Raw genomic sequence first — 26,782 nt, 5'->3', positions numbered from 1 at the left:
TGTACCCAAGATGACTAAGACAATTCCCACAATGCTGCTTAGGGTTTTACTGAGGTGCCATGTATGCTAAATTAGCCAAAATAATATTCTGGAACAGTCACATTCCATAAAGGAATATAAAAATCATCTTAGTCTGTTCAAAACATAAATTTCTGTATTTCACCTGTTCAGTGTGAAACAAGGCCAAGTACCTGCCCGAACAAATTCTCTGCCCCCAGTCAGGCAACCCACAGTTCAACCCTTCAACAAAAAATGCCGTGGAGCAGTGGTCTAGTCTACTGTAAAAATTCTAACTTTACCACCTATCACTAGTCACATTTCAAATAGACTAAAGACATGTTGGTGATACTATCATACTGAACAGATTTAAAACATTCCTGGTATTAAATAGTTATATTGGAACCACACTACTCCAGAGCTTCAGATGAAAAACATTACAAAGACTCAGCATTCACTTGAAGAAATAAAACCTCAGACCTCACTAAACATAAAGAATTAAAATCTTTATTTTTTTCCAAGCGATAATCCACTCATTTAAGCATATTCCAGAAAATTCACAAAGCCTTTAAGACAAGGTTAGCTCTAAGAAAATCTTCTCATTACTAAAAGAAAAATACTGTTAAAATAACTGGCTATGAGTATCAGATGCTCTCATTAGAAGTTGATAAAGTATCTCATGTACAGAAATCCCCCCCCTTAAAAAAAAATCCTGACCTTTCTGGTTTCTAGGGAGACTTATGAGGCGAGTTTATCTTCTTTAAATCTGTGTGTGTAAAATATGGAACCCCTTAACAACGCTGTGAGCTCTTTAATACAGGGGGTGGGGGAGGGAGAGAGAAACACACCCACAACTACTATTCAGATAGCACTGTCCTTCCGTTGTTCATCGATTTGCTTGAGCGGGCACCAGTAACAAGAGTCTAACTCCCTGTATTTCCTTCGGCACTAAAGAATTATAAAATCTTGTTACCTATGGTAATAAGGTTAGAAAATGCTTCACCTGAAGAAAAACCTATCTTAAAATGGAAAATTCTAATCAAGGTACTTTACTGATGCCTTCCATTCTTCAATGGCAACCAAATTACTCCAGTTCACTCCAAAAACTAAGTGACTATGATGACCAGGTTTTACAGCAGCTGTGATTCAAATTTATGCACAAGAAAAACTACAAATCAACCACATGCCATTTTTATCACCAACCTCTCCAAAGATGAGATTATAATCACAAAATCCTAAAACTAAAAACATAGGATAACTAGAACACAAACAGCAATGATACAAAGTTTTCACAGACTATAAAGATAAAAGGAGTTACAGACTTCATAAGCATATACAAAGCTTAAAAATGTTTTAAACACTGGGATAAGAGAAGTACCTTAATTTCGTCATATAAAGATTTTATTTCTTTAAACTTAAACTAAATTTCTAAATTTAAAGGTTGAATAGTCTGACCCTAAAAATACCTGAGTGCCCGAATATAGAGCTAGGAAACAGAATATGCCCAAGGCATAATCAAGCAAATAATACCTCTTGACCAAGCTGCTTAACAGCCATGTTCCCAGAGACTCAGAAACAAATCTCGGAACCCAGTGGCTTTTGGCAGAAATACATCCAGACCCCACAGTAGATTACCAGAGCCAGGCCACCCCAGGGGGGACAGAATGCTGTCCCTCCGCCTGCCTTCGCTTGGCGGCTGGGTGGCCACCATCCCCCAGAGGCCATTGGACAGTCAGGTTTGGGCCCCAGTGATGAGACACGTGGGACCACACAGGATGAGGGTGGAGCCGGACCTTTCCTTCCCACCCCAAGGAGACCCTGAGTTGACGCCTCTCTGGCTCCTGATCAAGTTGCTTAACAGCCATAATCCCAGAGACTCAGGAACAAATCTCGGAACCCAGCAGGTTTTGGTAGAAATCCCTCCAGATTTAACCATTAAAATTTCAAAATTCCAAAATCACATGTTATTCATAGTCAGCAACAGAAAACAATTTGTCTACTGTTGCCTTTTCGGCAGATCTGAGTGTTGGGGTAAAATCCTAAATAATAATTGTAGGTCTGGTATCAAAATATTGAATGTAACCAAAGTGGAGAGAGTAATTTGGAAATCATCTGCCCACAAGTAGGGGGAGGGTGTGGGATGGGGGGGGGTATACTGGAGTTTTTGGTGGTAGAAAACGGGCACTGGTGAAGGGACGGTTGTTTCATCATTGTATGATGGAGACTTAAACCCGAAAGCTTTGTAACTGCTCTCATGGTGATTCAATATATTAATTTATAAAATGGAAAAAAAAATTACCTCTTGACCAGTTAGGAAGAGAAGAAGATCGCCCTCCTCCTCTTCACACATATGGATCTGGATCACCGTTCGAATTGCTGCTTCAAGATAATCTCTCTCTGGTTCAGGAGTATAAAAGATCTCAACAGGATGTGTACGTCCAGGGATAGTTAACAGAGGACAATTATCGAAGTAAATTTGAAATTTTCCTGCATCCAGAGTAGCACTCATAACTATAACCTAAAGGGAAGGTAGTATATAATTCAGTCATCAAAAGTTCTTATGCACTCTTTAAAAAATACAAGTACAATGTTTAATATTATGTCTACAAATGTAATAAACAAATTTTCAAACAAATTGCAATTAAAAAAAAAGTTAAGCATATACTGGGGATGTGGCTCCAAGTGCAAAGGCCTTACCTGTGACAAATCCCTGGGTTAGCTACCTGGCAGATGTTAGCTACCTGGGTATGTTATACCAACAGTTTTCAGAAATAGAGGCTTGGGAAGATGTCTCTTGCGAAAGCATGCTTCCCATGTGAAGCTCTGGGTTTGATTCCCAGGACAGGGAAGAAGGGGATTAGAAATTAATCTGATATTCAACAACTATCAAACAATACCTTAAAAGTAAAAAATTTACGGGGTTGGAACTCTAGTACAGTGGGCAGGGCATTTTTTTTGCATATGGCTAACCCAGGTTCGATCCCCAGCATCCCCAGGAGTAATTCCTGAGTGCAGAGCCAGGAGTAACTCCTGTGCATCACTGGGTGTGACCCAAAAAGGGCAAAAATAATAAAAAAAATTTACAAAATATATGAAAGTGATAAGATAGATTCTGTAGGTTTTCTATAGTGTCACATCAAGTCGTAACAATAAAGATCATATTAAAAACTTATATTTAAAAAAAATACTGTCTGTTAATCTCAAAGCTAAATTACAAAACTTGTAAAGTCTTCAAATATAACCTGAAAGTATACACTTTTTATAAGGAAAAGCATACCAATTTTTAAAGCCCCTAAATCTTTTTGACCAGTATATAATCCCTTTAACACACAGACAGTAAGTTATTATGAAACTAATGTCAATTCCAATAACAGTAAAAAGTTAATGCAAAAAGGAGTACTTCACAAAAATCTGAAAGATCAAAATTTCAGAAAAAAGCCTCATGTCCTCTACACAGTAATATACTGGCTAGAGTGTAACCAGTGTAACAATAACAAAACAAAAAAATTCACAGTAGGTAACACAAATGTTATTTTCTGGAGAGGCTTGCCCTGGGTTTGTATTTTCCTGCTTCCAGCACTAGGAGTTAGAGTGGGCCTCACAGTTACAAAACTATCCCATATGTGGAGAGTGATGAAGGGGGCTTTGGGGTGTGAAAGAAACATTTTGGTTTACACATCAGACATCTTATGGTAAATAGGTAAAAAAAAAAAATACTCCACCTTTAGATCTGATCGTTGCCTTACAACTTCCTTCAGAACACCCATGAGGATATCTGTAGCCAAAGTTCTTTCATGAGCCTCATCAAGAATTATCACACCATAACGCTCCAAGAGTGGGTCATTCATAGCTTCCCGGAGTAACATCCCATCAGTCATATACCTATATTCACAAAGTACAGGCTGGTGAATAGTTACTTACAACATGTAAAACTAAACTTCAGAACAGAAAACCACTCAAGTCAAAATTAAACCTCTGCATAATCAAATACCCTGTTGTTCATAATCATTTGCAAGCCTAACATTAAAAAAAAAACTTGTGTTATGTACCAAACAAGCTATACACTAGTCCTGCCAGTTATGAGTCAATTCCAAGATACTTTGGAGTGAAAGTAAAGTCTGCTTAGGGAAAAGCGAAACGAAGTATAACCTTTTCTTTGGAAATGAAAAGTTTAACATGCAAGTATTCATTCAACTGCCAAACAAGAACAAGAAGCCATTTAAAGTTGCCTCAAATCATTATACTGCCGCCACAAGCAACACATATTCCTTTAATGTATTTCTCAATTGAAGAAGTTAGATTTTAAGGAAGGGTGATTAGTTATTCCTGAAATGGGAGCAGAATGCCAAGAAGCCCGAAAACCTCTACTTTAAAACCTTAATAATCCCCACCCCTGTTTAGGGTTAATAAAGGACTCAGATCACCCTTCCAGGAGGCCCCACTCAAAAGGAACATAAGAAGAACTGCAAGTTTACTTGGGGGGAGAGACATAGATAGGGTTGGAACGCATGTTTGGTATGTATGTAGGACACCCTGATTCAATTCCTGTCCACAAGGTGTCCCGAGCATCACTGGGAAACCATCATGTCACAAGCAGCCCTTACTGAGAACTATTTGGTGTAACACAACAAATCACATTTCTGAAATGAGAAGTGTAATATATAGCACTCTAAGATATGCAGGTATATGCAGATTAGAAGATAAATGGCAGCAAAGGACTGGTTTACCAACAACCCCAAAAGAGAGCAAAACCAAATGAGATAACTTGAGAAGACAGCTAATATGAACCCAGGCAATCATACAAAGGGCGGTTTGCAGAATGGATGTACAGGTCAGCCATCTCCGTGCAATACTGAGTGCTACTGTCATCAAGTCATCAAGTTTGGCTCCTGGACAAAACAAAGTTGGCTTGCAAAAACAAACACTCCCATTCAGTTTTTTCAAATCTGCACTGCATTTGCAGATTTGAAAGCCACTGGCAGTGTTTTTCATGAATTAACCTAATATTTCATGGACCAACATGACATTTTTAGTTAATGCCACCTGTAGCAGTAAGGTCAGTTGATTTAACTACAACTGACAGTGTACAACAGAAAACTCCTTTTTCCTTACTTTAGTCTACTAACTTTAGTAAGACTCTGGGCAAATACATCTTTATGTCTTCTTGCTATTTCTTGTTTTTTCAACAAAAGAAAGCATTTCTGGATTAGATGCATTACCTATAAAATAGTATCTTTAGTAAAGTGCCAATTAAACTATGATTCAATGCCTTAATATGCCTGTGAACAGATACACTGTATATTCTAGTTGCTTCTAAACATTTCAAATCTATTTGAAGACACCTGGTAATTTCTACTGCCTTCAGATACTATTACTGAGGAAAGGCACATCATAACTAAGTAGCAAACCAAAACATGTATCAACTTGTAAGTTAACTTCCTTGGAGTCAATCAAGTTCTTCTGTAGCTCTATACGGGCAAAAATTTGTTCACTCCTCTAACAAGCATTATTTGCTTAAATGCTACCAAATTTACATGCTTCTGGCTCAGTTTTCAAACACACTCAATACAACATGAGCTTCTCATGTATTTTTGGGAAAGTACTTTAAATAACAAACTCATCATATGCAGGTCCAACAATGCACATACTTATTTGAAGAGACAATATGTACAACCATATCAAGTCCAAGTCCCCACAAGCAATAAGCACCAAAGGGCCAACACTTCGGCTTACATATTAAGGCCTTCATTGATTTAGAACTCATTCCTATTTCAGGTATTTAAAACAAGAGAAAAGTCAGGGAACTGATAGTTCAGACCCTATCATTTTTGCCTTTTTCTCACATTCTTTAACATTTCAACAATCTCAAGTATTGAGACACTCAAGCAAAGCTAACCCAAATATGCATTCCTTTATAAATTTTTCCTGAAAGTGGACAGAGCAAGCTGCACAGCGCACATTTATATTGTAAAATAGATAACCGAAACTATTACTTGCCTCATTTGAACAAAAAAAATGCATCTATATATACTAAATGGTCAACTGAGACCTAACCCTAAAACTTCCACATTCTAGACAGATTCCAAATGTCAATATTAAATTTTTTTCACCCAAGTGCAATTCCTTGAGAAGTCAGTTAAATGTCTCCTGAACCATCAAAACTAGAAATCTGTACTTAAAAAAAAAAAAAAAGAGCTGGGGCTGGAGCAATAGTACAGGAAGCAGGGCATTTACTATGCATGAAGTCAGATTGGGTTCATTCTAGGAATCAATTCCATGATTCCACAAGCCTGCCAGGTGTGCCCCCACAAAAGCAAAAAAGGGCAAAAGAAAAACTGTAGTAGGTTAAGATGCTTGCTGTGTGTGCAGCCAGCCCTGGTAGAAATAAGCTACAGCAATCTTTATATTATCACAAATAGCAGCACAATGCCAGCTATAACAAGAACTCTCGGGCAGAGCAATATTGCAGTGGGTAGGGATTCTGCCTTGCACACAGCTGCAGCAGACCCAGGTTTGATCTCCAGCATCCCATTTGGTCCCATTTGGTCCTTTGAGGAAAGCAGGAGTAATCCTTGAGCACAGAGCCAGTAGAAATGCCTGAGCACTACTGGATGTGGCCCCAAAACATCACCCCTCCCAAAGCAACAGCACACAAAGGCTTTATAGGATTTCAAATTATTTATCATCTACAAGGTTTCGATGAATTTCAAAAACTTGACAAAAGACAAAATACCTTTTGTAATTATGTTCTTAGTTAAGAGATGCTTACGATCAGCATCCAAAGCATCTAACATATTCTTGATATTTCAGAGCCAAGTCATTCAAGAGAAAAAAGCACAAAACAACACAAAAATTATCAAAGAAAAAAAGGGAGTAACTACATCATTTTTTCAAAATGTACTGCTTTTATTTTTCTTCACATTTTCACAAATTCTGAAAGATACGCTCTACTGTCCTTAGAACAGAATTTACAAGAAGCTAGAATGAATGCAGGGCTCAATGGAATCTCCCAACCTTGCAAGTTATTAGAATTAGTACAAAGGTCAAGTATTAATTTTCCATTAGTTCTCCATGAATGACCAAGAGCCAAAAGAATTATAATTTTAAGGTGACAACAATAATTTAATCTCCCTTTATTATAATACTTTGGGGGTTTTGGAGGGAGGAGGCCACACCCAGCAGTGCCCAGGTGGATGCTGGGAATTGAAGTCAGGTTAGCTGAATGCAAGGCAAGCATCCTACTCACTTATTACTGCTGCACAGCAGTTATTTTTCTAAAGCTCATTTTAAGGAAGGCTTAAATGGTGAGCCTTTATTTCTTTCCTTAAGTCTAGTAAAACTAACCAGTGTTACGCCTGAAATACAATGCCTGTAATAGATGTTCGATAGATTAGTTTATAATTTATATCTACATGATTAATGGTCTTTATAAAGTACCTGTTTCCATGTCTTTCAGCCCCAAAAGACTGGATTCAGTCATAATGACAAACAATGCCAAGATCTAATTCAATTTACACCCACAGAAAATTATAATTTTGTTAAAAAGAACTTTAACTGTTTATATTAGCACTTTTAAAATCAACTGGCTTAGGGGCCAGAGCAATAATACAGCTGGTAGGGCACATCCCTTGTACAAGGTCAACTCTGGGTTCAATCCTGGCACCCTGAGCCCACTAGGAGTGATTCTTGAGCACCACCAGGTGTGACCCAAAACCAAAAGTGAACTGGCTTAACTGGTAATAAAATTCGTATTTTCCTAAAGTGTAAGTCATCACTGTCAATAGTGACAAGTGTAGTTAGGAACCAGGAATTACTCTATGAGACATACATACAAATTAAAGCATTTGATCTCAGCACTATCAATAAGGTAACTGTTATCAGTGCCATCACCAGAAAATACCACAAACACTGGGAAGTTAATTAACACTGCCAAGATCACAGCTAATAAGTGGCTGATCAAGGGCACAACATGATCCTCGTGTCTGTGGCTCTAGAATCTATTTCCTTTTGAATCTCTTCTCAAATTTTCTATTTTAAAATAGGACATTTTGCTAAATACTCATTCTGGAATCTAAGTAGTATTTATGCAATTGTTGCTTCATGTTGCTTCGCCTCTTCTCCCCAATTAACGCCTAGTATTCCTCCCAATGTCACCCTTAAAGATTCAGAACCACTCAATTCTTTCCTGTAATATTCTGTACACTGGATCTTTGTTTAAGAATGCCGGATTCTCTTTCCTCTTCTTTCATACAGATTTTGTCATCCACTCACCTCTGGTTAGTTTTTACATTTCCCCCCCTCAAGGGCTTATCACACCGAAACCCAACTATTCATTTCTCCCTGCTACTCAACTCTAGATTTCAACCACTCTACCACCTGTCCATCTTGCCTGATTAATCTAGCAGTTCTGTCCCAAAGTTAATGTACGATCAACATTTCACACAGAACAATCTTCCCAAACATTACGAGCTAAACTTTGTGGGGTTGGAGTGATAGCATAGCAGGTAGGGCGTTTGCTTTACATGCAGTCAACCCGGGTTCGATTCCCAGCATTCCGTATGGTCCCTCAGGGCACCACCAGGGGTAATTCTTGATTGCAGAGCAAGGAGTGACCCTTGTGCACAGCCAGGTGTGACCCAGAAAGGAAAAAAAAAAAAACAAGCGCTACACTTTGTTTCAAAGAATGACCCAGGCTGGGTCCTCAGTCCTGTTAGATTCCAAAATCTAACTGGTTCTAATAACCAAAAGCAAAAGACAAAAAGTATGTACACCAAATAACCCTGTCATTATACCTTCTCCAACTAGCAAACTTTATCAACTCATATGCGTTTTTCGAGATATGAAGATTCAGGGGCAAGGCAGGGAGGGCAATTACCCTAGAGGCAAGCCAACCAGAATTTAACCTTACCCTGCATCCCATATGGTCCCCCCAAACCTGCTAGCCTGATTCCTGAGACTGGAGCCAGGAGTGAGCCCTCAGCACTGCTGGGTATGCCCAACCGGTTAAAAAAAAAAAAAAGATAGGAAGATTCAATCATAGTCACTGGAGTGACATATTTCATATTCTTGTTGCTCCTCATTTAAGGCAGGCATGAGTGCAGATACAAAAACTGTCCCAAGAATTAGTGAACTAATAGTTAAGAGCAATATCTATATTGTCCACAAGAGTCCTATATATTATCTAGCATGGAAATGCCAACACATACAAATCAGTGAACACACTTTTTAAAAACAAAATACAGGGACTACAGCTTCTAAGCTTAGAGCCCTGCTTACGACTAACTCAGGTTCCATTATGTAAGGCTACCCTGAGCCCCAACAGGATAGATAACTAAGCACTGACAGATGTGGCCCTACATAAAACCAATACATAGCCTATAGTGCTTCTCAAATAAATGTCTACTTTCCCTCCAGAAAGCATTTTATAAAATATTATCCCACTGACCCAGTAGAATAAAAAGTTCTACTCCTATATCCCAATCCTATTCAAGCAAACCAGTACTTTCAATTCAGGCCTTGATTAAGTCTAACTCCTCTGTTCCAACCTAAATTCTCTAATCATTCTTTCATATAAATCCCTATCATCTCTTTCAGAAGTCTAATCACAATGAGATTTTACATTGATTTTATTTGCTTTATGGGAACAGGAATATTTAATTTTTACTACTGTAATTGGCCCGACAAAGGTACTCCTGTATTAGTAAAATGAATAATAAAAAATTACTGCTACCCCAAATCTCATTTTTCAGACTGAAGAAAAATTGAGAAAGCACATGAAATTTACTAGCAAATCAATACAAATTTTAAATACTGTTTCCTCCAAATTCCAGACTATCAAACTGTTTTATTCCTAAAAAATTAAAAAAATTAGCAATTCCTCCCAAAAAGAACAAAATTCTTAAAATGTTGGAACTTCAGGGACTGGAACAATAACACAGTGAGTAGGGCGTTTGCCTTGCACACGGCCGATCCAGGTTCAATTCCCAGCATCCCATATGGTCCTCCAAGCACCGCCATGAGTATTATATCCTGAGTGCAGAGCCAGGCGTGACTCAAAAAGCCAAAAAAAGTTGCAACTTCAGTGGTAAAATCCACTGTGATAAAGTCTAACACCTTCTTCTCCATTACATCAAAATGAATTAAAATATTTTTCAGACTAGTCACAAATTTGGCAACAATTTTTCACTTTTATAAACTACACATTTCCCCCTTAGCATATTTCTTCCCCACCCCCCAGCATATTTCAAGATAGCAAAAGAAGTAATCACATTGCAAAACAAATCCGAGGTGGCGGGGGGGGGGGGGGGGGGGGGGGGGGGGAACCAACAAAGCAAACAAAAAGGAGAAAAAAAAACCCCCACCATTTTGCAGTAGTGGTTTAAAAAACTAAGAGCTCCTAGGCCTAGATAACTATCTGTAACATGTCTTGCAAAGTTTAATAATTGATACTTCATGGAAGCCTCTAAAAATTGCATATTAGACCAAGAACCCAGTTAGGATTTATGTTATGTCCCTAACACTGAAAAACCACCTTTGGACCTATGTGAATTTAAGCATAGGTTAATTTAGCCCAAGTATTCTGAAACCAACTTACTTATCAGCAAAAAAAGTAATGTCAACAGCTAATCAAGAGTAAGAATAGGGTTAAATTCTGTGTCCTCTTCTATTGTAAAAATTAAAGGTGCCACCTGGCTACTCAATGAATACAAAGGCATCCTAAGGCATCCTCTCTATATAAAATGGAGGGCAAGAAGTGATAGCTGTCACATGCATTTCTTCACATTCTTACATATTTAGCAGTGATGTGACTGATCCTCATTTAGTTAAAAACTTATGCCTTTAACACTTGGGTTATCAAGAATTTCAAAAATTCATTTAGTCAAAACTACCACTAGTCCAGCATTATTAAACATACCTTACAAACAATACTAAAGTTACCCGCTACTTTCTCCAATGAGCCTAGAAAATCCCAATAAGCTTAACCTATTTGGAATAGTTTTTTTTTTTAAGTTATACCCTCTAGAAGTCAAACTAAATCAAAACATAAGGTTAGTTTGAGTCGGGGGAAAAAAATTATAGTTAAAGTAATGCGTCTACAATATGTTGACATGTATGGCAAGTCTTGGTGTAGGTGAACTGGAAATTTTTGTTGTCACTCCCTGTTAACCAAAATCTCTCAAAACAAAACATTACTATTATCATCTCCTATCAGCAGCACACTTTGGTCAATTATCACTGCATTTAACTTTCTTAAATATCTCTAAATTCTGTTCTCCCTCGCTCAACCATCCCTTCCAAAGAAAATAATCAAATCTCGATATATAATTGCTCCTAAAAATGAGTAAATCTGTCTTTTACTACCCTCAAGTCCTCAACAGCAGCATCATATAGTAGCATAAAATTCAATTATCTTATTAGATTTTGTCTATTCCACAGCACCTACAAATGATTATCACTGAAAGTAATTTACCTATGAAGCTTAATGTCTGATCATGATTTAAATAGTTTAAAATTGTCAATTTATCAAATCAGAGTTCACAAACCTATCTCTGAGAAGACACACTGAAACATTTAGAGATCTAAGTATCTGAAAGACCTACTCTGAATTTTAAGTGTACAGAAAAGAACAGTACATGGATCAAACAACTGACCACAGTTGAAGATGTATGGTCAAGTTTATACTATTCGCCTCCATACACATTTATCTGATGGAGGCCAGAGGGACAGAACAGCTGGCTTGCAGCTGATCTGGGTTTGATATCTGGCTCTCCGTATGGTTCTCACAGCCACGCTCAAGAGTGATCCTTGAGCACAGAGCCAGGAGTAATCCCCAAGAACAGTCCCTTCCACACAGTCTGAAATGGTATACCCCTAACATTTTCTTTGCCATCAAAGATCATCATTACTTTTTTGTTTCAATTTTTTAACTCACAAAGAGATTTTCAGAATAAACTGGGCTGGATATATAGTACTGGAAGCAAAGAGCTTGTCTTACATATAGCTGTTCCAGGCTTTTCCATCTCTGGCACTACATAGGCTATCCACAAAGCAGCTCCTGGATCATTCCTGAGCAGAGCCAGAACTAGACCCTGAACTCTGCTGAGTGGCCCAAACTGCTCCCTCTGCACCCCAGGCACATTACCAAAATTTGACACAAACATCACATATATACAAAATAAAGAGAGAAGCAACAAAAGCAAAGATTTTCAATACGAATACCAAAGGCAACAAACAGCACTTTTCACTAAGCAGAATACATGTATACATCAGGGAAGGAGACAGCATACGGACCGCAGATAGATTGAAACGGAATAGTGAAGAGGAATGAAAACTTTGAGGAAACTCCAAAATTGCTACACACGTCAAGAGTCATCTATAGTTCATGATACATGCACAGTGCAAGCTTTACAGTATCAAAAGCCCCCTCAGCCCAATATATCTCACCCCACCCCAAATGTCATCTTTACACATTTGTATATAATTTCTTCAAAAACTTAAATAAAAGTCATCTTTGGTGGACTTGAGATGTAGCTAAGTGTAGATCACATAAACTCTATAGTGATTGACCTGGGATTCAATCCTCTGCACAGAAAGATGAGAAATCAAGACCTGGGGAGAGGTCAATGGGCTCAGCGCATGCTAGGTGTGCAGGAGATTTTAGGCTTGAACCGCAACACTATAGTCTCCTGAACCCCCCAATAGATATGACTCAAAAAGAAGTGGGGGGGAAGTCATGTCATCTCTTAAGCCTAAGGCTTATTTACACAGGACCAGCCTAATCACATATGACTGGGAAGTCCATGGCAAACGCCTCTCCTTACAAAATACACAGTAGAAATAGTTCTCATTTTTAAAGACAGTACTTACTTAAGAATGGTTTTTGCACTGCTGCAATCTTCAAATCGAATCGAGTAACCAACTTCCTGGCCCAACATAACATCCATTTCATCAGCAACTCTCTGAGCCACACTCATTGCAGCCACTCTCCTGGGTTGGGTACAGGCAACTCCTCTCTTGGGTCCTGGTAATGACCGCATGTACTCCACACACCACTGGGGAATCTAGCAAATAATTTCATATTTATCTTAATTCTATTCTGCCAGCATTTAGCAAAGTTCTTAAATCTTACTCCAATACAACAAAATCGAATCAGGCAAACACACGCACATATATCTGTAATTCAAACAACGGGCATGAGCTCTCCAAGGTACAAAGGATCGTGTAATACTGGTATACCATAAATGTTATTTTCGTATTTCGTGTGTAGTTATTTCACTGGGTAAACGGAAAACATTCTACAATATAAACTATTCCATCATTAAGCATTTTCTTAATGCTATTTTAAAGTTTTTTTAAAAAAGATTTGAATGTGTACATAACAGCTCGTGAAAAATATTGAGCTATAAAGATAGTACATACAACAGGTAAACTCTTGCCTTTCACATGGCTAAACTGGGTTCAATCCCTGGCATCCCATATGGCGCCCTGAGCACTGCCAGGAGTATCATCAGGTGTGGCCGAAAAAACAAAAAAGAAAAAAAATATATAAAAAAGAAAAATAGACTGCTGCATTATCACTATCTTTTTCAGTCATTTTGCATTTTAGGGTTGAGCTGCCACTGAAAAGGAAATGCATTACGTTGTCTGAGAAATATGATTTTTTTAAAGGAATTTAATGCATCAAACCGCGACTTAATCAGAAGGAGAACCACACACTAAGTGTAAGTAGCTTTCTGGATGTAGTTAGCACAATAGATAGTGGGCATGGCATATGACTTGTACGTATCGGACCTGAGTTTTTTGTACCCAGTACCACATACGGCCCTCAAATGTGATCCCTGAGCTAGAGTCAGGATCAAGACCTGAGGAAAATGGTTGAAGTCCCAAAAACAAATCCAAAAAATTTAAGTGGTTTTTGAGGAAAGTTTTATATACCTATGCCTTGACTTCAGCAACAATCACAAAGACAAAAAAAAAAATTAAGATCCAACAAAATAAAAAATTTTTAATGGACCAGTCAAGTAGTTACTTAAAACTCAGAGGCCAAGAGGGCCCTGCAAGACAGTAATAGGATAAAGTGCTTGCTTTGCACACAGCCAACTTTATTCTGACCCTGGAACCCCATGGTCCCCCAGCACTGCCAGCAGCTACTCCTGAATGCAGAGCCAGGAGTAATCCCTGAGCATAGCCAGGTGTGGCCCAATATCCAAACCAAACCAAACCAACCCCAGGGCCCAGAGCTTACAGCTGAAGTCTCCTAAAATATGTCAGCACAGCCCCGTATTTGATCCCAAGAATGGCAGAACCACTCAAATAATATCAGGTATAGCCATGCTGGTTCCTAGCACCAGTAGGAATAGCCTGCAGGAACCAGCAAAGGCGCAGCATCCCAACCAGCAGCAGCAACAAGAAAATAATCTCACGATTTTCAAGGAAAGGAACATTTCACTTTTAAAATTCTCTCCCATAAAACAGACACCCTAATTCTATTTTAAGAACAAAATATAGACATTTTGTGCTAATTCAGAAGTTTTTCTATTTTTGAATTTGGATCTCTTTATACTTTAACCACAAATGCCAAACGACTTCTGATAGTAAATGAAATCGAAAAACTACATTTCTTACAAACCCATAACATTAAAACACACATTCTATGAGTGAAAATTATCCTGAACATGTTTTACATGTGGGAGCTTTTGTTCCCTGGCACCATATGGTCCTCTGAGCACCATCCTTGTGGCCCAAGAGAGCAAAATTTCATTTTTGCTTATCACTAGCCTTAAGAGAAAAAAAAAAAACCACTGTGTTCTTTTACCTGCAAGAATTTCAATATTTTTGTTTTGGTTGATGTATGTCAAGAATATCTCAGGAAATCTGGAAACAGTTTCAGGGATTTTCAAGAGTTCCTAAACAAGAGTTCCCAATTCATTTCTAAGGAAAGCTGTCACTGTCACTGTCCTCCTGTTGTTCATCAATTTGCTCAAGCGGGCCCAGTAACATCCCCATTGTGACAACTGTCACTATGTTTGGCATATCGAATGAATAAAAGCAGGTCCAGAAACATGCAGGCTAACGGCTTATAGTTACTCCTTTCAGCTTCGTCCCTTCTACTATTGGAGGACAACTTTCTACACTTCAAGTACTTGTAATCTTCTGACTTTTATACTACCTAGAATATACTGCTGTCAATCCTAAATCTAGGATTTAGATCCTAAATCTAGTTTAGTCAGGTGGGATCTCCGGGCCCACCTGAATAAAGACTATTAGAATAATGACTACTAGCTCTCCAAACTCAGCAAATTAAAAACCAAAAACTTTTCGCACCTTTCCACATACATATTAATTCCTATCTCCTTGACTCAAAACAGCTAATAACTCCCAATTCTTGACTTCATCACCTGTCATTAATATTTTCATTAGAAGACTTTTTGTAAAACTCATTTCCCCCATACAATTAAAGTTCAGGGGGAAGAACTGGAGCAACAGTACAGCCTCTTGGGCAGTTGCCTTGCATGAGGCAGACATGCATCTTATTTCTGGCACTTCCTATAGTGCCTCAGGCCCCACTAGAGCTGATCTGAGACCAGAGGTAGGAGTACAGCTGGGTGTGGTCCTCCTCACTCTCAGAAGTCCAGATCAGTCCCCAATTAGGAATATATTAGCTAACTTATATAACTTAAGTCAATTAGTTCTCTTTTTGGGGGGCATGTCTGCCCATCTAGTACTTTGGGTAGACCATGCAATGCGTTCCTTTCTCTAATCTTCTGTGTTGCTCACATGGTCTCTTGATTAAACTACCTTCAGACTCTTATGCATGCATATAACAATCATACCAAAATGCCATGCAAAATGTCTTTTCTGAGTCTTAAATCAAAAGTTAAAGCTACCATAATATGGGCCTAGAATCTTATTTTCCAATAAAACAAAAAGATAGCAAAATGGCTAATTACTTAATGATCTAGAACCAAAGTTTAACCAGACTATCTGGGGGAAAATTTGAATAATAATTTAATATGAAATCTAGTTTCCCCCCAAATGACTGAGGAATCCTATGTGAAGCCAAATATTAACTAAAAAAGGCTTTTTGTCTCTTAAAACACTGCTACTAAAGTAGCTCTTGAAACAAAGTGATTTAAGACATGGGATAGTATTATCCAACAAATTTAACTACAGCTACAATGCTTAACTACTAAGTCATATAAATTCATTAACTATATAACTCAGCACAATCACTGAACTTAGGTGCTATTTTGCTCATCAGTGAAATTACTAATTTCCCTACAAGTCTGTAAATACCAGTGACTGACATTTACCCAAATGCTAATTAAATGGACACCGTTAATTCTTTTGACAACTGGATAAAGTAATTGAACATTCAAAATAACAGGACATTAATAAATTTATAGTTTATTTCTTTAAATGTCTGTAAGGTGATAAATCAAGCATCTCAGTTCTTAATATCAACACCAAGTCTTTCCAACAATGAAAAGTAACTGTAGCAAGTCGGGCAGTAAAACAAGTTTCCTACTCTGGTTGCTACTGTGGGCTTCAAAATATATCCTGAAATACATGGCCTTATCATGCTTGGGACTTTAGTGTACAAGATATGCACTCCACACCTTTGAACTATTGCCTCAGCTGTATCATCTCTAATATTGTAAATTTCTAGGCTCAGGTTCACATATATGAAAATATATTTTGAACTTACAGCAAAAACATGCAAACTTATACTGAAATATTTCCCCCCAATTTGTAGAATCTGTATTTTGTAGTAACTCTAGAAGTGTCCCCACTTATGCTCTTATATATGCTCACAGAACCAGTCTTATGTTCCCCACGGAGATATTTGGTTGCATGTGCCACAATTACAAATGATCCTCTGACACAGTAAGTTCACTTCTGTGAATATTATCCTACAAGTGCACCTGTCTATACAAAACTACCTTTAGAAGGGAAGGTAGGTGTTTGTTTATGTGCCTCTACAAAGGACCCAGTAAATAATGGCCATCCACGTTTCAAAAATGTTCTAGTTACCTTACCAATAAATCCTAGTAACAAGAAACACTTTAAATTTAGCTAGGGAAAGAGTTAACTAGCTGGGTGGGAGGAATGTTAACGGGATGTGTGTGTGTGGGGGGGGGAGGTTATGAAGATTTTATAATTTCCCTGCTCCCCTTTTTTAAAGTCTTGCACTTTGGGCCACAACAAGTTGCACTCAGGGGCTACTTCTGCTTCAGTGCTTGGAACACAATGTGGTGCCAGGGATTGAACAGGCCCCTCAGCATGCAAAGTATGCACTTCAGTCCAACATTTCCATTTTTAAAATAAATATGTACATGATTCAAATCAATGTAAAAAGAGTGACCAAAAAAAAAAAAAGACCGTACCAGTAGCTCTCTCCATCAAATGGAAATGACCATTAGGATCAAATACGCAAATTTAGTAAACTTATACTGGAGTGATAGCACAGCGGGTAGGGCACTCGCCTTACAAGCGGCCAACATGGCCGACCCGAGTTCGATTCCTCCGCCCCTCTCGGAGAGCCCGGCAAGCTACCGAGAGTATTCGATATGCCAAACACAGTAACAACAAAGTCTCCAATTGAGACGTTACTGGGCCCGCTCGAGCAAATCGACGATCAACGGGAGGGCCTTTACCTTACCTTACCTTATACTTTAATAAAATACATACCATAACAAATAGTAACTCACCTGTGTTGTTTTACCAGACCCAGTCTCACCAACCAACACAAACGACTGATGTCTAACCAGGATATCTGTAAACCTATCCTTGTATTCCCAAACTGGAAGTTGAAGCCGTTTCTTCAGAATATCATAGTATCGAGGAGTATGGGGCAAGTTGGTGAATGGGTTAATGCACTGAGGAAGTGATGTGTGCCCGGCATGACCGGCGTGTCCGGCATGTCCAGGATGCGCAGAATGTGCCGAATGTGCTGAATGGGCCGAGTGGGCCGAATGAGCTGAATGGGAAGCTTTTAACGGTGGTAATCCGGCACTGATAAGCATAGCATTGGTAGAAGCTCTCAATTCCTTCTCTTTTTCTTTCTCCCTTTCCCGCTCTCTATCTCCTCTATCTCGTTCTCGGTCTCGATCTTTAGATCGATCTTCACGATCCCGGTCACGATCTCGATCCTTCCTAAAAACAAAAATTTAAGATTTCAAAATTCTGAATTGCATGCAAAGAGTTCGTGTCAACATTATAATCACAAGAGCATAAAGGTCCAACAACCAAATAAGTTGATAGAAAAATGAGTTACATATGTATCAGGAAAAAAAGTAAGGTTTTCCGCGTCTCACACAAAAGCAGCTTTTCCTCTTCTAATGCTTTCAGTTCTATAGAAACAACCTCTCTGCTAAATCCCCTTCTAACTTATTAGTTAAAAAACTAAGGGTACAGTTAAATCAGCAAACAGAAGAAGGAATCACAAATTTCCCACCAAATATCCTCCAAGTTATACAGAGAGGCATTTATAAGCACTGAAATAATACTGACTGGCAGAATTTCACCTCATTTTACAGTAATATGAACTGTACTGTAGGTGATAAGTCAAAGAGCTGGTGTGTAATGCCTTGCATGTTAGAGGTCTGTTCAATCTCATACAACACTGCAAGGGCTCCTGTACAACCAGTCCCCATAAGAAAAAGGAGAGGGGTTGAAGCAATAGCACAGCGTTAAGGCGTTTGCCTTGCATGCGGCCAACCTGGGTTCGATTCCCAGCATCCCATATGGTCTCCTGACCATGGCCAGGAGTAATCCCTGAGCATCACTGGGTGTGACTCAAAACGGGGGAAAAATAAAGAAAGGAAAAGGAAAAAGAAATCTGCAGATGAGTTTGCTACACTTTCCCCACAGCACTTTCCCAATTTTGTTCAGGAAATTTACCATATCACTTTATTAAAAACAAAACCTACTTCCAGGTGTGACCTAGAAAAAAAAAACACAAAGCATTCTGGGGCCAGAGTAATAGTACAGCAGGTAGGACTTTTGCCTTGAACACAAACCCAAGATTAGCCGGCATCCCATATGGTCTCCTGAGCATCCCCAGATGTGGCCCCAAAACAAATATTCTAAGTACTTTGTAAATCTATATACACTTGGTCAGGGTGACAAAAATATAAACAAAAAATCCAGGTGGGCTTGAAACTGTGTGCCTGAGAAACCATGATTGTATTGTAAATCACAGAACTTCAACCATTTACAAAAAGAAACACATTTGGAAAGGTTGGACAGAGTACAGAGGTTAGGGAATGTCTTGTATGAGGTCAACCCAATTTCAATCCCTGGTACCCCCTTAAGATCTGTGAGCATCTCCAGAAGTGTGCCCTAAGCACACAGGAGCCAGAAGTAAGCCCAAAATACTTCCAGGAGTGGCACAAAAAAAAAACAGAAAGAAACAAAACCCAAAACAAAAGGAGGGAAAAAAAACTAGTTTAAAAACATCTTTAACAAATATACTTGTTTTAAAAAGGTAAAATTACGTAGATGCCCACTTTATTTCAGTCAATTCTAATATGGTCATCCGGTTATGTAACAGGAAATTCTTAACAGAATAATTTTCAAATAACCCATTCTACTAATCCAGTTTACTTCAAACTTGCTACAAGGTATATAGGCCCAAAACAAAATACTGAAGCACACTTTCTCCGTTTCTGAGTTTCACCTGCATCTTGGCCCCATATGTACTAATTTCTTTCTTTTTCCTAATGATTTCTCAGCATCTCAATTTGAGACTATTCTCCCCTTTCTTTTCTTCATATGTCTAAACAAAACTATTTCACTCTAAAAGGAATAGTGAAGCAACATGAAACTATGACAAAGGACACTAACGTGGTTCCTTATCCATTCACACAGCATACAAATTTAGCATGTCCAATTACCAGTACAGCAAAGTGTGTATCACAACCTTCACCCCTAAAATAAAAAAAAAAAATGTATAAACCCAGCAAGAGTCAGGTGGCTCCTGAATTACAGAAATGATTAGCTGCATAGATTATTTTATAAAGGACAAGATGAAGTAAAATCCATCTATTGATTAAAAACGTACTGAAACTGCTCACATACTTAATACATACTTCTGATCTAAATTTACCCACATACGCAAAGTGACTTTCCTTTTTTTCCCATCTCAAAGTTCTGCTTCTGAAGAGTCACAAGCCCCAATCCAACTGAGTATTAAGATAAAGGAAACTGGGGACAAGAGAAATATTTGCCTTTCATGCAGCTGTCCACTGAGCCCTAGCATCTAGTATCCCATATGCCGCCCCCCCGAAACTGTCAGAGCGTCCCAAAGTGTGGCCGACACCCCCCCAAGAACTGTAACAAAAATATAAAAAGAAATCTCAGAATTGTAGCTTCCCAATCTATCTTTGAGATCTGCAATTTACCAAAGAAATAGTCTTTATCTCCTATTAGACACTTATTCTAGGTAGGGTACAAGGTAAAGCACCCACCCAGCAATGTGAGAAACATCAAAGAATGGCTCGAAGGAGCAGACAGGATAAGGATCATATAATCAAACTAAAAAGACTAGGAGCAGGAAGTGTACCTATAAGGCAGAAAGAAACAAAGTCTGTGAACCTATTTCTACAATACCAAGCAACATACAGTCATCAAAACGTACCCTTTCAAAAGTTTTAAGATACAAAGGTTGTTAATGAGACAAAGTGAATGGTGCACTGAAGGAAGAGCTATGCTACAGTAACACACTAACAGGTTTTTCTAGAGTCAGAAACTTTATTACCAAAAATTACAAGGCTGAAAAGACAGTAGGACATAGGCCACAGGCACCATCATCTCTGGTCTTCCTCAGTTCTGAGTATTACAGAACCTAGTATGCCCCCCCCCCAACAATGAGGGGGGTGGGGGATACCCTTCAAACTATACTATAGAAAGCATAAAACATAGGACAATTAGCTGATGATTAAATGAAGCCAGATGTGATACAAACACACACAGTTGCAAACCATTAGGGAGGTAGAAAGATCAATCTCTTCTCCAACAAAAAGTATCAAGATTTTTAATCATTTAGCCATAAAACTGGCAGGGAGACCCAAGTTCTGAGCGCAATCCTGGCTCAGAAACTAAGCTTACTATGTGATTTTGGTTTCCACCCCTCTTCTTTGTCTGAAGGAACTGCTAAGATTATGTGAGTTAAGTAGTGCCTGTCTGGAATATAGTAAATTCCCCCACCCCCCAAACACATTTACTTTCACAAAATTTGGGGCCAGAGAAAAGAGTACAGCAGACAGCAGCTTTCCTTGCTCCCCGCCAACCCAGGTTCAATCCTCAGCATCCCACCTGGTCTCCTGAAGCCACCAGGAGTAATTCCTGAGGGCAGAGCCAGGAATAACCCTTTAGCACTGCAGGATATGGTGTTTTTCACCCCACCCCACCCCACCCCACCCCCAATCTGTAAACAATGTAGCACTGTGCTGTCCTCCCACGTTCCTCCAGTCCAGCTGCCACCAGTAACATCTCCACTGTGAAACTTGTTAGTGTTTTTGGTATTTCGAATGTGCCACCAGTAGCTTGCCCGGCTCTCAGGGAGGGACGGAGGAATCGAACACCCTATCCACTATGCTATTGCTCCAGCCCTTAACAATACCATGCTAAATTTCTACATGAAATAAAAAGTACAAAAGTGTTGTTAATAAAAGTATCAACTAATCATCATAATCACAGCATTATAAAATAAGCACCACTTGACTGCTTTAATCTGGTAATCCCACCTCCTTAAGGACATTTGTGGAATTATGTACACATAAGGATGGTTCATCCATTTTTTTTTTTTTGCATTTTGGGTCACACCCAGCGTTGCACTCCTGGCTCTGCACTCAGGAATTAACCCTGGCTGTGCTCAGGGGACCATTGGGATGCTGGGATTCGAATGTGGGTTGGCCGCGTGCAAGGCAGCCCTACCCCTGGTGCTATCACTGCAGCCCCTGTTCATTCACTTTAAACTTACCAAACAACAAAGACAGGGAAACAAAGTTGGGTTATTTGTTCCCTCTGCAAGTGAAATACTACGCTGTCAATGAACTGGTACCACAAATCTATTCTAATTTGTGGGAGACCCCCTTCCCCCGCAGCACTCTGGGGTCCATCGCAAAACCACTATGCAGACCTAAACTTGGGGTCAAGCGTTGTGGTCACCATGACAGTGTGTGTGGTGGTGGTAGCCAACAAGAGAGGTAACTGGAAGGGGGTTGTGGTGCTTGGGATCCAACTTTCAAGTAGGCAACACACCCAGTCTTAAACAAAATTTTCCCAGTCTCTCCATTCTCTAATTTAGAACAAAAGAATAAAAGCACAAAAACACAAATTCTGACATTACAAAAATTTGGTAATGGCATTACGAATTCTTAAAAGGTGGGGATAGCCATTTCAGAAATTTTTTTCTTTGTATATGAACATTTTTTGAGTCCGCAAGAGCAAACTACTCAACCTTACTTGCACCACAAAACTGAAGTTAAATATGCTGTTAAGACACAAAAAGCACCTACTATACTTTCAGCACAAAATGTATTTAAGTCTGCGGCTTCCAACGGCCAATGAGCAAGTTACTGCCACTTAAACCTGAACCAAGTAGTGATACTATAAATATTATAGCTCTTATTTCTGTCTTGCTACTTGTGAAATACTTGTATCTTCATCATTCCGAAGTTAAAAAGGTAGAAACCACTGTACAACTTGTTAGTGCATATTGTTTTCACTTTTCCAGTTAGCAGAAAAAGTCACCAGAAATACTGGAAACTAACATCAAAGTGGAACACCATTAAGTTAAAAAGTATTTTCCCGACTTCAATAGTAGGCTATCTTTTCCTGTAATAGTTGTACAAGGAAAAAGCTGTGGAATGAGGGAAAAAAAGGAACAGAACTGAATCCAATATTAATGATGAACTTCTCTAGTGACCTCCAAATTAAAGTGTGCTAGGAGTAAAGTCAGTTTGGTACCTCAATTGAGTGAAATCTCCCACTTTGTTTTCTCCCTGTCAGTATAGGAAACTAAACAACTTTGACAGCGGTGTATACAAAGCAGACAAGTTTACCCTTGCAGATATAACCATCTGAAAGTAGGGCTTGAAGGAAAAAAAAACCCACGGTGCCCAGAGGACAATATGAGGTGTATTGAGGATTGAACTCAAGACAGTCACATGCAAGCCTACCAACTCTCCCGGGACCCCTAAAAGAAAAAAAAAAATTTAACTACAAAAGGAGGCTGTAGTCAACAAGTGTTTTGAGAAGCTCAAACACAAAAAAATGGCAGCAAGAACACCCAAGTTCACTACTAAAGAAATTAACGCCAAGAAAAATGTTATTCAAGCAAACTAGCAATGAGCAGACAAAAAAAAAAAAAAACCCACTACTCCAGATTATCTCAGGATTTGTGCTTTTATTCCAAAGACTTCCTAAGATACTACTATCCAAACTAACCATCACAGACTACCGAAAACCCACAGTTTTCCCCAACGACGTTTGTATCTCAGCGGGCCACTAATCCCAAGGGAAGTATTCACATGGTGCACATACCTACGAAAAACGAGCAAGTGAATTCACTCCCTCCCAGCATATTGCTCGATTCGGAACTACTGTGAGACTGCACTTCCATCCGAGCCAGATGACAAGCTATTTCTGCTCCCCGGGAATCAAGAACTTTGTGTTCCTGCTTTATCTATGATAAAATGTCGTTAAACACAAAACTGTAATGTCTTACAACCACAGTCTGAGTGCTGTAAGGGGAATGGCAGGAGCCTAGAAGCGACAACCGAAAAGCTCCAGGTTCCAGATCCACAGTAGCAAAGGAAGGCCGACGAGCCACCCAGGAACCCTCCCCATTCCTCCTGCTGAGTAGAGCTGCACAGACTTTGAAAGTCACTTCCAGTTCTAAAGAGTTTCTGACAAGCCACTCAAAAACGCACGACCACGTTTTGCTGGGGGTGGTGTTTCCCAGGAAAACCTGGAGAGGAGGAAAAAAAAAACACCACCCCAAAACTATCGCCTAACAATGTCAAGACTTCAAGACTCTTAAGTGCCACCTACCACTTTCCATATTCAATCCCGTCTTCTCTCCTCGCTTGCGGCGCCCAGACCCTACCCAGCACCCACGGAGAAGCAGCGAAAACAAAGGCCTTTTGCGGGAACAAAACGCTCGCTCACAAAGGCCTCTCGGGTCCGGCTGCTACGGGACGCGTGCACACCCCAAGAAGCGATCAACTTAACGCCGAGGGTCGGAACTTTTGCAGACTTCCGTGCTTCTTGTTGTTTTTTGACAAAATGACCCAAATAACCCCCTACAGGAAGGCGCACACTCTGGAACCAGAAATGACCTGGGTGGCACGAGCCCAATTTCAGTGGTCCCATCATCCCTCCGCTGGAAGGAAATCTGCCACAGCAGGCGCCAAGCAACTCGACTTCCAGTCCACCCCCGCCCCCGCCGCTACTGGGTCATCAACCCCCACGCCGTTTCCCCCCCAAAATTTGTTCAAACTTTTTTTTTTAAAGGAAGGGGATGGGGAGGCTCCTCTGTGGATCCAAATCCAAAAGCGAACCCAAAAAAGGCAAACGGAGCCCGGGAACCAAAGTTCGGGGTGTGGGGGGAGGGGGGCGAGGCCTCCTGCCCACACCGGGACCCCCAGCCCCCCGCCGCCAAGTTGAGAGAGGGCACGCCGCGAGGCGGGCGGCGGGCGGAAGTTGGGCGGCGCGCCGCCTCGCCCGGGTTTGAATGGGCCGCGATCCGCGGGGCCTGCTCCGGGCCCGGCGCCCCCGGGGGAGCGGGAGCGGAAGCGCCGCGCGCCACGCGCCCCGCGCCCGCCGCCCGCGCCCTTGGCGGCGCGTGTTCCCGCCGCGCCCTCCCCCCACCCCGCGCTCCGCCTAAGGCCTCGGCCGGGCCCCGCGGGCCACGAGGTCGCCGTCGCCCCCGCCGTCGCCCGCCCCAACTCTGAGGCGCGGCCCGGCCCGGCCCGCAGCGCCCCCGGGGCCCCCACAGGCCGCGCCCGCCCGGGCGACGCCCGCCGCGCCCCACACGGCCTCCCCCCGCGCCCTTGCCGGGCCCGCCGGGAACAAAGGCCGGGCCGGGAGTGCGCCCGGGCCCCCCGCCGCCGCCCCCGCCCGCCGCCCGCCGCCCCGCACCCCGGCCCGCCTCACCCTTCGGCGCCCGCACGCTTCTTGCCGGAGGGGTAATCCTCCCCCAGGTCCAACCGGTGCCGCTTGGACATCCTCGGGCTCTCTCGGACGCGCGGCGACGGCACGGGGACGACCCGACGCGAGGCGCTGGCGGCTCAGGCGGCGCGGCCCACGGCAGCGGCTGCTCAACTCTCCGAGGGGGAGACCACCCCGCACCCGCCCGCCACAACAGCCGACACCGCGCGGCGGCCCGAACCGGGAGCTAAAATGGCGGCGGCGCCGAGGGCTGGGCCTTGCGCGCGCTTCCGCAGCGTGCTCCGCGTGCGTGCGTGCGTGCGTGCGTGAGGGACGTGCGCGGCGTGCGCGCGCGCGCGCGGGGAGGCGCGAGCGCGGCTCCGCCCCCGCCGCGGGCCCCGCCCCCTCCCTGCTCGGCTTCCTCCACTTTTTTTTTTTTTAAACCCTCCTCCTGGTTTTCGGCTTTTTTGGCGGGGAAGATCTCTCTCAGGGCAGAGGCTAAGCCAAGCCGCGGAGGACCCCCGACTCCCACTCTCTTTTTTTTTTTCTCTTTTTTGGTATTTATGGATCTGTTTATTTCAGCACCACTGGGAAGGAAGGAGGTTCTTGAGCCTCAGTTTAGGACTCCTGGCCAAGCTGTAGGACTCTGGTCTTAGGGGCATCTGAGACCCAGAGAGGTTGAGAAAACTAATCAGGTTATCTTAAAAGGAAAAGTTATTCATGATTGGGTTTCAGGTGGACAGTGTTCCCAGATCTCATGCCTCCACTAGTGTCCACTTCCTTCACCAATGTTTCCAGTTACCATCCTGCACCCTGCACCCCCACTCCCACCCCCAGCCTGCCTCGGTGAAAGGCACTTTTTTCTTCTTTTTTTTCCCCCCCTTTGGGCGCTGTGGTTTACAATACTGTTGTTGGTAGGGTATCATGCATATCACTTTCCCTTCTTTCAGCACCTAGTCCTTGCCCAGAGTGACTGCTTCTTTTTTTTTAATTGCTATTTATTTATTTATTTATTTAACGGAATTGCCATGAGATAGTTACACCGCTTTCATGATTGAGTTTCAGTTGTAAGATGTTTCAACACCCATCCCCCTCTCTACCAGTGTACATTTCCCACCACCAATATCCCCCATCCTTCCTGCCAACCTCCCAGCTGCCTCTGTGGCAGGCACTTTTCTCTCTCTCTCTCTCTCTCTCTCTCTCTCTCTCTCTCTCTCTCTCTCTCTCTCTCTCAACTTCTATAGTTGTGGTTGTAGTGGACACTAAGGAGCAGTTCCCCTGATCTTTGTTCTATTGCCCTTGGGCATTAGTTATCCTCCTACTTTTCTTTGTATCCTGCATATGAATGAGATCATTCTGCATCATTTTCTACGTCTTTCTCACCCAACTCTTGAATTGAGGAATTGAGGATGAAGGAGGTTCTTGAGTCTAGGAGTTGAGGACTCCTGGCCAAGCTGTACGACCCTAAGGGGCATCTGAGACCCACAGAGGTTGAGAAACGAATCAAATATCCAAAACCAAAAAAGGGGATAGAGTTCCAGGATTGGAACCTAACTATTTTGTAACTCTAAAACTTGGAGTCACTTTTCAATGCAGTAAAGAGACAAGTGAAAAATGTCGGCTTGCC

At 41.2% G+C, this 26,782-nt stretch overlaps 1 protein-coding gene across 1 annotated transcript in view; it reads right to left on the bottom strand.

Moving 5' to 3' along the window:
- DHX15 (DEAH-box helicase 15) overlaps positions 1–25,425 on the bottom strand; it is a 44,760-nt gene extending 19,335 nt beyond the window's left edge. The window contains exons 1-5 of the mRNA XM_056125547.1: positions 25,162–25,425; positions 17,709–18,153; positions 12,865–13,058; positions 3,720–3,879; positions 2,297–2,515 (exon numbers count right to left, since the gene is read on the bottom strand). Coding sequence (XP_055981522.1) covers positions 2,297–2,515; positions 3,720–3,879; positions 12,865–13,058; positions 17,709–18,153; positions 25,162–25,232 — 1,089 coding nt within the window. The 5' untranslated portion in view covers positions 25,233–25,425. The remainder of the gene's footprint in view (positions 1–2,296; positions 2,516–3,719; positions 3,880–12,864; positions 13,059–17,708; positions 18,154–25,161) is intronic.
- Positions 25,426–26,782: the final 1,357 nt, after the last annotated feature.

This window comes from Sorex fumeus, unplaced genomic scaffold, assembly GCF_029834395.1.
Source record: "Sorex fumeus unplaced genomic scaffold, SorFum_2.1 ptg000055l, whole genome shotgun sequence".
Lineage (NCBI taxonomy): Eukaryota > Metazoa > Chordata > Mammalia > Eulipotyphla > Soricidae > Sorex > Sorex fumeus.
Note: the sequence above shows the minus strand (reverse complement) of the source record. Positions and strands in the feature narration are given on the sequence as shown.